Source organism: Canis lupus, chromosome 16, assembly GCF_048164855.1.
Source record: "Canis lupus baileyi chromosome 16, mCanLup2.hap1, whole genome shotgun sequence".
NCBI classification, from domain to species: Eukaryota; Metazoa; Chordata; class Mammalia; order Carnivora; family Canidae; genus Canis; species Canis lupus.
The window spans coordinates 15,973,589-15,988,370 of NC_132853.1; the positions used below are offsets into that span (position 1 = coordinate 15,973,589).

Below are 14,782 nucleotides of genomic sequence, written 5' to 3' on the forward strand. Positions count from 1 at the left end.
ACTGTGAGATTTTATATATATTTTTAAAGAAGACAGAATTCAACTACATTTACCTTAAAAATAAAAATATTTTAAAAATAGCGCTAAAACTGCCCAATCTTACTGGTAATCAAAGATTTGAAAATCTCTTCATTTCCAGCACTTACAAGGGTGTGAGGATGCTGACACTCTCTTGCACTATAGGTCAGGTGCATTAAGTTGTACAGCCTTCCTGGAGGTATATTTCAGGAGCTTAAAAAAATGTTCACATTATTTGATCCAGTGGTTCTACTCCTTTTCAAGGATGCTTTTCTGAGTGTTATTTAAAATACTAAACTGGTTGGGGGAGGCACCTACTCAGGTCATTATCTCAGGGTCCTGAGATTGAGTTCCACACTGGGTTTCCTGCTAAGCAGGGGAGTCTATTTCTCCCTCTCCCTCTGCCCATGCTTGTGTGCTCTCTCTCACTCACTCACTCAAATAAATAAAATCTTGAAAAAAAAAAAAAAAAAACTAAACTAAAATAGTGAGCCCAACCCTATCAATTAAGAGGATAATCAATAAGAACTTCAGAAGTTAAGTGAGGTTCTTCTGTATGTTGGATTATCACAACATCAACATTAAGTGTTTTGATGACTATACAATGTCCTGAATGCTGAATGTTCTCTGTTGGCCTCCCAGATCCATTCATTACTCTTCTCTTTCCTTCTCTATGGTTCAGGAGACTGACCTCTACAGACTTATCATGCTGGCTCCCTGGCCCTCTGGCCTCCTGTTGGGTTCAGTCAACAGAAGTTGCAGCAAGAAGTTGGAGAGGTAGAGGAGAGACACATCTGAATACTAACGAGGCCTCCTACTCCCTCTGCTTCAGTAGTGGTGCTGGCAAGGACTGTGGCCCTCCATTTTCTGTGTGGCAGCCCTTCATCAACAGCCCCAGCTCTCAAGCGAGTTTTCAGGTAACAACTACCTCCTAGTATTGGGATGCTTCAGAACCTTCTTTTGGTTCCTTTTACCTTGTCCCCATTTCTGTGAATACTTGCTTTGGTGATAATACCCTAGCCGAGTATAACATTTGTTTCCTGCTGTGACACATGGGGAAAAATGCTCACAGGATGATGTTAAGTGAAAGCAGCATGGCAGAAAACTACAAGCTGTATAGACCCAATACTGTTAAACCAAAGCACAAAATCACACACATTATATATAAAAATAAAGAACAGAAAAATATATGCCAAAAAGTTATATTTATTTTCTCTGGCTGGTGAGATTATAGCTGACTTTTATTTTTGTCTCTATGCTTTTCTATGTTTTCTAAACTATAATAAACATATTTTGGTGATCAGGATAAAAATTATTAGAATTTTTTAAAAATATTTTTTATCATAGTCAAAGAAATTCTCATTGGTGAAATATATCTATTACTTCAAGTCTCTGGTTAGAACACAGGTATTTTATTTTCTTTCTTCCAGATAATGTAAAACTCCCATGTAGGACACATTTTAGTGAAAACAACAGCAACTACTTCCAGAATTATTGGATTTAGCCGGGGGGATAATTTATAAATACTAAATTCCTAAGCATTACTTTATATTATTATTATTATTTGTTTAAGGTTTTACTTATTCATGAGAGATACAGAGGCAGGCAGAGACATAGGCAGAGGGAGAAGCAGGCTCCCTGCAGGGAGCCCAATGTGGGACTTGATCCCGGGAACCCCAGGATCATACCCTGAGCCAAAGGCAGATGCTCAACTGCTGAGCCATCCAGGTGTCCCCACCAAAGCATTACTTTAGATCATACTCTATCATAATCAAAATTGCTATAGAACCAAAATCTTTAATATTTTAATTAGTTAATCAAAGTAGGGTCCATGCTGGGCTTGGAGCCCAATGCAGGGCTTGAACTTATGACCTCGAGATCAAATCCTGAGCTGAGATCAAGAGTCAGATGCCTTAATCAACTGAACCACCCAGGCACCCTTGAACCAAAAATCTTTAGTTGAAAAAATCTAGTTGAACAGCCATTTATTTCAATTAATAAGCATTATAACAATATTCTGATGTCCCAGAACACCGTGAAGTCACTATAATTAGGGGCTGTGCTATGTAACCTCCTCTTCCCAAGTCCTACCACATCTTTAAACATGAGACTCTATTCAACAAGACACATACAAACTAAGAGACTTTGGAACATAATCAGATCAAGGGAAATGCAGATTCATGCTTCCCATGTGTTTATCATCCCAGGGCATACTCTCATTGAATGAAACTGCCTGTGCTGTTAATAAAAGTTATTACCACCACCACCTTACTTTTTTTGGCCACCTACCTATTGTTGAATCCACACAGAATAAATACATACATGATGGAATTGACCCTTGAGTTCACTGTGGTTAAGATCTGACCTATGCTGGCAGCCAGTGACGGTATTTCCTCTAATGGTCTTGATCAGCTGTGGAATCCCATTAGAATGGAAATCATCTCAGACCCTTGGGAACTCGGTAAGAGTGTTTCCCTCCTTCCCTGAGACTCTTAGCAGTTCAGTAAACAATTTCAGATTAGATTTTCTTAGATTCCCATATTTAGGTATATTCAGAATCTTGCTTCACCACTCAGATCAGCAAGAATGGCACTCACTTGGGTAGATTGCCAGAAAGGATTTTCCAGGCATATTCTCGGAGGTACTTCTGGAAAATGGTGGTCAGAGCGATCATTGGCTCCCCAGTACTGAGTTGAGAGCACTGCACCATGCACTTCTTGTAGTAGACAAAGAGATCAGCACAGCTGGGGAGCACAGCACCTCCTTCTTCAGTGTTGGGCTTAGGTGGCCCCTGGGCTTTGAAATCGGCCACAAACCTATCAATCAGCTCTCCAAGGTTTCTAGAAGGAAGAAATCCTACAATGTTATTTCAAGAAAGATAAAGCAAATGTGCTCAATTGCCATGGGTAAATCATTCCTAATGCTTTTCACGTTTAAAATCAGACTTTTATCCATATCTTCATTAACCACCATCAGCACTCCAACAATTTGAGTGCTGCTTTATGCTTCTCAAGGCATTTCATGATCACATCTGACCCCAAGCCTCTGTAAGGGAGATAAGGTATTACTGGATCCTCTAAGAGATGAAAAAATTAAGGTCTAAAATGTTTGTCACACAATTTAGTGGCATAGCTGAGCCTAGAAGCTACCATTTAAGTGCTTGCACTGGTCCTACTATCATTTTACTACCATTTCCTCTCTCCACAAATGAAAATCCTAAGTAACAACAGTGATCATTTTCTGAACACATACAATATACCAGGCACACGCTGTGTCAGTAATTTATTTTTTAAAAAAACTTTATTTATTCCTGAGAGACACACAGAGAGAGGCAGACACAGGCAGAGGAAGAAGCAGGCTTCCTGTAGTGAGCCCAATGTGGAACTTGATTACAGGACCCCAGGATCACGACCTGAGCCAAAGACAGACACTCAACCACTGCAGGTGCCCTATGTCAGCTCTTTAGAAATGTCGTTTCACTGCACTTCACTCAATATTCACAATAACCTTATGAAGTATGGACTATTCCTGTCCTCATTTTCAAAAAGCAAGGTGCAGAAAAGTTAAGGACCTTGTCCAAGGTCATAGAGCAAGAGAGGAGCGGATCCAGGATTCAAAACCAAATAGCCTGGGCTCAAATTTCATGCTAAGCACTCTACCTTCGTACGTCTGAAAATACAAAAAGGTTATGGTGTCAGCAAATATTTTGATATTATTAAATGTGCACATAAGACAGATGCCTAAGTATTCTTATATACTTAGAAATATTCTAATGCTTGGGGTTTTAATGCAGTATTTCATTTTATTTTATTTTATTATTAATTTTTATTTATTTATGATAGTCACAGAGAGAGAGAGAGAGAGGCAGAGACACAGGCAGAGGGAGAAGCAGGCTCCATGCACCGGGAGCCCGACGTGGGACTTGATCCCGGGGTCTCCAGGATCGCGCCGTGGGCCAAAGGCAGGCGCCAAACCGCTGCGCCACCCAGGGATCACTTAATGCAGTATTTTAATGCAGTTTTTTCCTTAAAACTTTCAGAATCAAAAGGGTAAAAAATCTTGGGACAAGGGAGGGTATGGCAGCCTCAGGCTTGCAGCAGGTCACGACAGTGATGACGGCTGTAGCTGTCTCCTCATCCCCCATTCAAACATCACTGAATCTGGCTCAGTCACACTGAGTCATCATAGCTAGGACCCAACAGGGCTCTACTCATTGTTTCCTGCACATTTGTGCTGTATGAAGAATGGGAGGAGTCCCCACCTCTTGACATTTTATGTCTTTTTAGGTTGCTGTCTAAGGCTACAAGAATCCAGCTGTGCTTTCAAAATGTATTTATGTAACAGGAAGAAAAAGACAAGAACCACACACAGCATCAATTAGCAGGAATAGGAGAAAATTGACATTTTACTCAAGAGATTTTGTTATTGAAAGTTTATTATATCCAGATGTAGCCACTCTGCCCTCAAAGAACTTCAGGTCTAGGCTAGGTCTTTGTGGTGATGGTCAGCAAGCAGGGAAGGAGAGGAAGCTGCAGGGTCACCACCCCATTCCTTGTTGCCTCTTCTTGCCCCCCCTTTCCTGTAATCTCTCATTGCTCCTGCATGGGGACCCTCCATGCCAGCCAGATTCCCCTCAACTGCCCCCTGCCCCATCTCTATCCCTGACTCTGGGCCTTTGCCTGTAATGCCTGGATGCCTCCCCTGGCCAAGGAGGCTCTTCTGCTACCTCTCTACTCATCCTTAGGCTTGGCTCAGGGCTCAGGCTGGACAACTCCCACTCCCACCACCTTCTGTCTCAATTTCAACTTCTGTCATTTGCCATACACTGACATTTTTATTATTATTATTATTATTATTATTATTATTATTGTAACACTTTACTATCCAGCATAAGGAAGGATGTCAAATGTTCAAGAAACAGGGATCCCTAGGTGGCGCAGCGGTTTGGCGCCTGCCTTCGGCCTAGGGCGCGATCCTGGAGACCCGGGATCGAATCCCACATCGGGCTCCCAGTGCATGGAGCCTGCTTCTCCCTCTGCCTGTGTCTCTGCCTCTCTCTCTCTCTCTCTCTCTGTGACTATCATAAAAAAAAAAAAAAAAAAAAGAAACATGACAGCCTTCTCCTATCCTGGGCCCGCAGCACAGCAATGTATCAATAATGGCTTTCTCTTTCACTGATCTTTGGTGTAATTTCAGAATCCTTCTTGAACCAGCATCTAGCTAGTTACTGATAAGCTGAAGTTGGTACACAAGCTAAAGGTGCTTGCTCAATCTTCTTCCCCGGTTCATATGCATTATCACATGCTCCTTGAGGGATAATGTTTATTTCTTCCTGCTCTCCCCAGGCCCACCCCTCACGCTTATGTGTGTAAAGGTAATCTTCCAGTTATGTCGGTGCCCAGTATGTACCCAGCTGGTCAGCCCTACACTCTGCCTGAAGGACAGGAGCAGAAGGGTGGGAAGGTGGGGATGGGGCAGGGGCTGGTGCAGGGGAGGAGAGCACATAACAGAAATCAAAAAGTTCCACTTGAGTCTTCTTAGGAGAGATGCTAATTGCCAAATCTCTAGTGCCAACAAAAACAGGGGCCAGAGCTCTGAAGTGTTTTTATTTTAACCACTCATCCAGTTCCCCTAGTAGCTGAAGTCAGGATACTTACTTCCCTGCCTCGTATTTCAGAGCCAACCTGATCAGTAGGATTATAAATTAATCATGCTCCTAAAACAAAAGAAAATTTCCACTTAAAGAAAACCTCTGAAGTTCTTGTATACTTTGCAGGCTGTCTCCCAGAGCACTTTTGACGCCGTCCTCTGGGCAGATGAGATATAAACCCGTCAGAGTAAGCTTCCCTCCCTTACAATGCTACTCTTTGCATCTCCATGCTTCTGTGCTATAGGAGACACTGGAAAACAAGTAATCAACATGTCACAGCACAGATGGCCCTATCCAATGGATTTCAAACTGAGCATGTAGTATGTGCATATATACATATAAGATATGTATAAGATATGGTATGTGCATATATACATACAAGATATAAATGAGTTCAACTAAAAACAACAACAACAACAACAACAAAGGTTGTCATTTCTTCTAGGCACCAAACACTAGCCTGAGTCTGGCCAGACCCTGTAAGACTACTAGAGAAAGGAGCATGTGGCATATTGACCTGCTGAGTGGAGTCATAAGGAGGTGTCTTTCACACTATAAAGCAATTACAATCAAGGAAGAGTTTCTAAAGGGTCAAGCCCTGATCAAGGTGCTGCTGGGTATGGTGGTCAGGACACAGCATCAACCCATCAGGAGCTCTAATCTATGTAAGGAGTCAGAACGCTCATGCTCATGATGTTGAGATTTCAAGATAGCAACAAAATGCTAATTTTGCAGTACAGACAATATTAACCATTTGTTTCAGACAAAGGAAACCAGAGAGAAAATTCTGCAGTAGACTAGATGAGGCAATAAAGGCCTGGAGTAGAAGTGAGCACAGTATATGGTCTGTGGGAGGGAGGACGTAAGGAAGAGGGGATGGGGCAAAAGTTTGACCTTCAGTTTGATTTATACAGTCCTCTGTATTCCCACAGCAAACTACTGGTAGCTTCATGCCTTCATGCCATACACCACAATCTCCCACCAGGCCACAGGCCTATAAACAGATGCCTGGGTGGCATCTGTGCCAGATGCATTAGAAATACTATCTTCTCACAACAGCCCCGAGGAGAAGGCATTCTTATCTCCATTTTGTAAATGATAAAACTGAGGCTGAGCAAAATAATATAGCTTGCCCTAGGTCACAGAATTTGTTGGAGCTGGAATCTGAACTTAGGGGTGTCTGACTCCAAAAGCCAGCTTTATCCACTGTACTGTGATTTTGATTTCACAACACTAAAAAACTCTACAGATAGATGGCATTGTGCTTGTTGCTATGTTCACTTTCTCTCCAGCTTAAAGGAACACACCATGGATGTGGATGGTATCTTTCACCTCCTCCTTTGCAGCATGAGCTTTCTGCCCAAGAATGTACAAGCATGTCAGGGGGCCATGTGAACTACTGCTGAGGGTTCCACCGATCGATGAAATGACCCAAGATGAAAGACCACTGCAGAGCAGTATCAGTAGAGGAAAGACTAAGGCAGTTTCTTCTGGGATTTGCAGTCAGCATCCCCAGCAACAATACTCTAACTGGAATGGCACAGGGAAAGGAAGATGGCAGTCAGACAAAGCTGGCAAGGAGGAGATCATGGGCAATGAAGCTTAGGATCCCCCAGAGTTTACAGAGCTTGTTAACTCAAGGGTACTCAAACTAACTTGGACCCCTTCCTCCCCTGCTCTTAGGTAGAGGCCGACGACTTGGCTCTAGTATGGCCAGTGGTGTTGCAGAGCTGAGGTTTGGCTTGATCACAACTGGGAGATGGGTTACACACAGGTAAATGGGGCAAATAAATAAATACAGGGAAGATCTGGGGAGCCAAGTTTCTCACTGCTGTGGAAGGTAGTTAGAAACAAGGAAAAGGAGAGGCTAAAATAAACCCTGTGGTATTAGATCAGAATTAGAGTTATTGGCATAAACTCCCAGGTTTTAATAAGTCGGTATAAAAACAGATATGGAGGTATACATATATGTATATACCCACATATAATCCTTAGCTCTTTCAACTGCAAGTGCCTAGAAGCATAACATTCAAGCAGTAATGAACATATCTGATCCTCCGAACTTAGTTTCTAAGTATCATTTCCAAAGAAACAAGGGATCTTGGAAAAATGGGTGACTCCAGGGCTGGGGTAGGAAAGTGCCAGAGACTCTGGTATATTTTGTTGTGCCAGAAATGATAGGTGCATGCAAAAAGCATGAAAAACCAGTTTGAAGGGATTCCAGTGGCCAAATCAGGGACAATTTGAGCATTAAAACAATGACAGAACCTGAAAGAAAAAAAAGACATCAGTGGAAAAACTGGTGGGAAATCCAAATAAATCCTGAGTTTAGTAAATAGAACTGTACCAACGTTAACTTGCTGGAGTGGTAACTGCTATGGTTATATAAGATGTTAACATCAGGAGAACTTGGGAGAAAGGAATATGAGCAATCAGTGCTATTTCTGAAACTTTTATGTAGGTATAAACTTATCCCAACATAAACTTAAAAAAAGGTAATAACGGGGGATGCCCGTGGTGGCTCAGCAGTTGAGCGTCTGTCTTTGGCTCAGGACGTGAGTCCCACATTGGGCTCCCTGAGAGAAGCCTGCTTTTCCCTCTGCCTATATCTTTGCCTTCTCTCTGTGTCTCTCATGAATAAATAAATAAAATCTTTAAAAAAAAGAAGGTAGTAACAGATATAACCCACTGAATAAAATAGGAATCTATGGGTACATGCTGACACAATAAATGTGGAAAAGAGAAAGCTTTCTCTTAAAATATAATGCAAACTAATAAAAGCAGAAGAAAAATTGTATTAATAATAATAATAATTGACAGTATTAGAAAAATTGTCATTTGGCAACTGTTTTAGTAATAAGTGATTCAGGCAGGTATCAGCGGGAGGTGGAAGATGAGAAAAAGACTATTTATATGGTTTTAATGTTTCTCCTGACACTTATTATTATTACTTATTAATAAATAGAGAAGCCTGGTAGACTCCATCTAAAGCAAGTAATAAAAATTGAACACAAGTAGGACACTGTGTCCTCCTAAAATGAATTACTGAAAAGAACCCAGCATCACTTCTGCATAAATCATAAATCATGAAGAAACATTAGTCAAGCTCAGATGGAGGGACATTCCACAAACAAATTGGCCTGTACTCTTCAAAAATTTCAAGGTCATGAAAGATAAAGAAAGAATGAGTTATATTTCTGGATTGAAGAGACCAAAGAGACATGACAAGTAAATGCACCCTGTGATTCTGGCACGGATCCTGGATCTAGAAAAGACATGACTGGGACTACCAGTGAAATGGAATGGAGTCTATGAATTAAATGGTACTAATGGATCAAGTTAACTTCCTGACATTGATATGTACACTGTGGCTAGGTAGACTGTATCCTGATTTATAGGAAACACACACTGAAGTACTAAGGAGTAATGGGGGCACTCTTGTCTGCAATTTAAAGAAAGTGTCTATGTAGAGAAATCTCTTCTCCAAGCGTCAGCCAGAGAAAATCACTACATTCCCAAGAGTAAAAGTTATATAACTTCCTTCTTGAACATAAACAAAAGTTGAGAAAGCTGCTTAAAACATAGAAGGACAGGTTAGCCCAATCTGCTGAGGAGACAGCTCTGGGGATATCCTTACTTTCTTCCTCCTCCCTAGGTACTGGCTCTGCAGTTCTCCCGCTGCTATTTGGCTTTTGGCTGGGGCAGGTGCTGCCAGAACTTTGCCTGGGCAGGTGAAAGGCTTGGGAGATGAGAGGGCGGACTCCATGCCAGGCCCAACAGAAAGCTGGCAACACTGATCAGGGCTACTTGAGAGTCTGGAACGAGAGCACCAGGTGGGCAGGGCAGGTATCACTTGTGCCAAATGCCAGCATGTCATCTCATCTCATCCTGGCCACTGATCCTGTGGGGGGAACATTACTAACTTGACTGTAGAGAGGATAAAACAAACTCCAAGAGGTTAAGTACCATGCTTGAGGTCCCAGGCTAGTGAGTGCAGACTCAAATCCTGGTCTGTCTGGCATCTAGGCCCACGCTCTTTCCACTACACTGTGTTGGGTCTCTGTCATCTGGGAGCTTGTGAATGGTCTAAGATTTTCCACCCTTGCAGATTTTTGAGTCAAAGCTACAAGACTGTAATAAGTACAAAATCAGTCCCCACCTGAGTTTCTTCCCTTAGGTTTCTTTGACAAAAGGACTTGTAGAACCCCTTGAAACTGCACTCAAGATAGTGTGTGGGTTTACGTGAATTTTCTTTTGGCAAGAGAGTCTATAGTTTCATTGAGCTCTCAAAGGGATCCATGACTCAAAAAAAGGTTAATAGCCACTGCCATAGGCATTATTTTGTCTGATTCTCTGCTTTAAAAGATGAGGAAATGGATTTCTTGAACTCTGTTTTCTACTTCAAGCCTTTGCTGCTTATTCTGGAGCGACAACAGCACAACCTACGCAATTCTCCTACAAGTAGCTTCTGCTACTTCCCCAGTGCTGTGGAAACATCCTAGTGAGGCCAAACGGCAGGATGAGTGGCCAGCACTTCATTTTTCATAGAGAAATGGAGAGTCCCTAAGGAAGGGTGGTCTGGCTCTCTGCCCGAAGTATCATGAACAATGAGTACACTTTATATGAATCCAGGCTATGTGAAAAGAGTAGATACCAGAATTAAGAGAATTCAGAAAAACAACTCTCTAGACCAGGTAGGTCTGAGGAAAGTATGTGGTTATTTCAGATATCCACTTTAAACTCTGGATCCAACAGCTTTTAAACCTTTTTAAAAATAAGAATTGGAGTTGATGAGAGAAGAGGTTTTGTCCAAAAATAGTGATCTAGGTGGGCTGCTCTAATACCTGTTAATCTCTTAGGTAAATAACTAAATAACTGGTCTTTTACCTGTCTCTTGAGGTGTCTCACTAACTTCCTGAGAAAAAACCTTTTAAAACAGAAGACAAGGTGTTCCAAAGGAGCAAATGGCAATAGCAATTACTGCCTTTCTGTGTGCTTTTGGACATAAGTCCAAAGAATAGAGAGGAGGCGGCAGCCTGGCTTTGCAAGGCAAATGTGAAAGCACCTCTTTCTTTGGGGGCTAGGAAACAGGAGGTTGTTTCTGTTAACATAGAAGCTCTTCTACAAAGTTCATTTTCTACAACTTTAATATGAAACATTTTATATTTGTTTTTTAAAGATTTATTTATTTATGAGAGAGAGAGAGAGAGAGAGAGAGAGAGAAGCAGAGACACAGGAAGAGGGAGAAGCAGGCTCCATGCCCGGAGCCCGACGTGGGACTCGATCCTGGGACTCCAGGATCACGCCCTGGGCCAAAGGCAGGCGCTGAACCGCTGAGCCACCCAGGGATCCCCACATTTTGTATTTATATGGGGTCAAAAAGTAGATGCAATCTACAGAATCAAATAGGTGAATAATAATAAGGTCCCATGTAGTGAATCCACTTGAAAAAGTCTCTCTCTCCTTTTTTTAAAAAAAATCTCTTAATCTTATGGTTTGCCTCTGAAACATATTGGGAAACAAGAATTTGCTAACCCACAACAGAAGCATTAAAAAAAAAAAAAAAAAGGGACTAAATTTCAGCACCTAAATGCTTTCCCAGAGAACTTCCCTTGAGAACTCTCTCACAGTCGCTACTGTGCTCCCCACGTGAGCCACTGTCGGGTCCTCCCAAGTATGTTTTTTAGGCTACAAGGCCTCGTCTCAGAGCCAGGACCAGCCTGTCTCCAGAAACCTGACTTTTCCAAAATCTGCCTTCCAGTGTGGAAGGGTCTTCAATTGATCCTCTGGCTGTGGACAGAAATTCAGGGATGAGGAGAGGCCTTCCTCTTTTTCATGAAAAATGGACACTGGAACTTGAACATACTCCTCTGACCACTGTGAGGAAACGTGGCAGCAGTGGGCTGCTTTGTGAAAATTTTTAGGAACTCCTGTGTTTATAAAAAGTATGTATATTAAATGGATGCTAATCCATAAAAGAGGGCAGCCCCGGTGGCACAGCGGTTTAGCGCCGCCTGCAGCCCAGGGCATGATCCTGGAGAACCTGGATCGAGTCCCACGTCAGGCTCTCTGTATGATGCCTGCTTCTCCCTCTGCCTGTGTCTCTGCCTCTCTCTCTCTCTCTCTCGGTCTCTATGAATAAATAAATAAAATCTTAAAAAAAAATCCATAAAAGAAAGTAAGAATCTACCAGTGCATACTGACATAAATAAGCACACACACAGGGGGATGAAGGGGAAGTGCTTCTTTACAGAAGAAATCTAATTAATAAATACAGGAGAAATGATGGAAATGGAAAATCAACATTTGGCAAACACTATAGTAATAACTGCTTCAGGCACGAATCATCAAGGGATGTCAAAATGAGTGGGCACAGTGTGAGGAGAAACAGGAATAGTTACATAGTCCCAATGTATTCCCCCACATGATACTTATTAATTACAAAGAGAAAAATAGTAGCTTCAAAGCAGAAAAAGCTAGCAAGCACCATCTTAAGTGATCAAAGTTAACATCACCAGTAATGAGACATAGCCACATGAAGTGCCTCCTGATGTGATGTAAGCAGAGGGACATGACATCACCTGTATGGTATACTTGCCTGCAATGCAAAATCTAGATTTAACCAAGAGCAAACATCAGACAAACTGAATTTGAGGGCAATGTAGAAAATAACTTGTCAATCAATACTCTGTAGTGTCAAGGTCATGAGAAATAGACAAAAGACTGTGGAAGGATTCAAGGTTAAAGGAAACTAAAGAGACCTGACAACCAAATGCATGATGGGATCTTGGGCCAGAAAGTAGACATTCATGGCACAATGTCACCCTCCTGGTTTTGATAACTGTGATTATGTAAAACAGTAGCATTCTCTGGGGGAAGGATATATGAGGATTTTTGGTAACTTTTTCAGAAGTCTAAATCATTTCAAAATGAAAACCTAAACAAATTATACTGAAAAATATGTATATTAGAGACAAGGCTTTCTTTCTGTATTTTCCAGTGCCTGCCATGGTCAAGCCCTGTGGGCTGACAAGTGTAGCTATATAAGAGCTCAGTACCTATGTGGGAAGAGTTTGTTAGGGATCCATTTAGGACCTTATTATTAGAGTAAAACTAGGGGTTCTAAGATTTATGGATACAATAAATGATAATATTCATAAGAGTGAAAAATCTCCTTAGAAGGTTTCCAGGGAGGGTCACAGGAGGCCTGTGACCTCCTTCAACCTCTGGAAAGGGCTGTGCCCTTGTGAGGCCCAACCACGACTAGAGGAGGGAGAAACGCAGTAGAAAACAGCAAAACGTTCATCACTCACTTGTCCTGGGACTCAATATACACGTAGAGATGAGGCTCGAAACACTTGGAGACAATGCCATGAAATGGATTGTCTGGGGCTTTAGGCTTCTTTGGCTGTAAAGGGAGGGGAAAAAAAGAAAGAAAGAAATCTATACTTAAGCCATTTTTTCAAGTTTTCAAGCAGTTTCAAAGAAAAAAATCCCTTCAAAGTTTACTCCTGACACAGATAAGCACTCCGTGTAGCTGAACTGGGACTATGTCTTGCACTGATTCATGCCAGTCTGTGAACAATGAGCCAGTTTTGTTAATATCACTGACTTGCCCTGTATGGTGAAAGATTTACTGCTATTCTGATAACACATGTGCTTTTAATTTGGAAGCTATTCATCATAGGACTGTTTTAAAAAATTTAATCCTAGCTAATAACAGTACCTTATATTTGCATAATGCTTTAGAATTTATAAAGTGATTTCACATCTATTCTTGATGGCCTCCATTTAGTGGTTTTTATTATGGATCAAGCACTTGTTTTTTTTTTTTTTTGCTTTTATGGAATTTATTTTTTTTTAATTGGTGTTCAATTTACCAACATACAGAATAACCCCCAGTGCCCGTCACCCAATCACTCCCACCCCCTGCCCTCCTCCCCTTCCACCACCCCTAGTTCGTTTCCCAGAGTTAGCAGTCTTTACGTTATGTCTCCCTTTCTGATATTTCCCACACATTTCTTCTCCCTTCCCTTATATTTCCTTTCACTATTATTTATATTCCCCACATGAATGAGAACATATAATGTTTGTCCTTCTCCGACTGACTTACTTCACTCAGCTGGATCAAGCACTTGTACATGAAATAACATCTCATCTATTCCTCACAACAACCCTTGGTGTAGGAATTAGACTACTATATTACACCTAAAATGCACTTAGCAGTCTGCCCAAAGGCACATGGTGAAGCTTCCTATCTCCTGAACTAGAACTCTTTCTTTTATAGTGTTGCTTTGCTGAGACGGTTCCTGAACTGTTGAATTGATGAGTAAATGCAAGAAAAAGAAACGTAAAGGACCAACATAGCATTGCTAACTTTTTGTTTTGCTACTTTCCATTCTCACCAGTCCCTTAAGAATATTTTATACCCAAATACTTTATAGGGAGAAAATAGCAGCATTAGGGCAGTCCTTCCTATGAAAAGACAGTTGGTGACCTTCTTTTTTTTTTTTTTTTTAATTTTATTTATTTATCCATGAGAGACACACAGAGAGAGGCAGAGACATAGGCAGAGGGAGAAGCAGGCTCCCCATAGGGAGCCTGATATGGGACTCGATCCCAGCTGGGATCATGACCTGAGCCAAAGGCAGATGCTCAACCACTGAGCCACCTAGGTGACCAGTTGGTGATCTTATACCAGATAGATAGATACATAGACAGATAGGCAGGCAAGCAGACTATTTTGTCTTTAGTTTTTGCCTTGGGCCACTGTAAAACAGGGCCAGTGCTGGCCCCCAGTTGATACTTAAAAACCACTGATATATAGGCCATCTAGGTAGGCAAGCATTTAAAAACTCTGTTTGCTTCTTAATTCCTTTTCAAAAGATCTAAGAAATAAGTGAATATCCTCCTACATATCTCTTTGTATTCCTGAAAAAACAAAGTCAATTCTATTCATTGTCAAATGCCAACAAAAGGACCCTGAGCCCTTGCTGGGGTTGATATTAGAGTACAATTTGGGAATAAACTGATACTCATAGCATACTTGTTGAATAGAACTGTTCATACCTCTTAATAGAGGAAAAACTAAGCCCCTAATGACAAACAGAATAA

The 14,782-nt window shown here is 41.4% G+C and overlaps 1 protein-coding gene across 5 annotated transcripts in view; it reads right to left on the reverse strand.

Moving 5' to 3' along the window:
* Nucleotides 1–14,782, reverse strand: part of VPS53 (VPS53 subunit of GARP complex) — a 143,651-nt gene that overhangs the window by 46,972 nt on the left and 81,897 nt on the right. For all 5 annotated transcript variants that reach the window (XM_072779128.1, XM_072779130.1, XM_072779127.1 and 2 more), the window contains 2 exons: nt 12,982–13,076; nt 2,616–2,858 (listed from right to left, as the gene is read on the reverse strand). In XM_072779128.1, the coding sequence (XP_072635229.1) occupies nt 2,616–2,858; nt 12,982–13,076 (338 nt within the window). The remainder of the gene's footprint in view (nt 1–2,615; nt 2,859–12,981; nt 13,077–14,782) is intronic.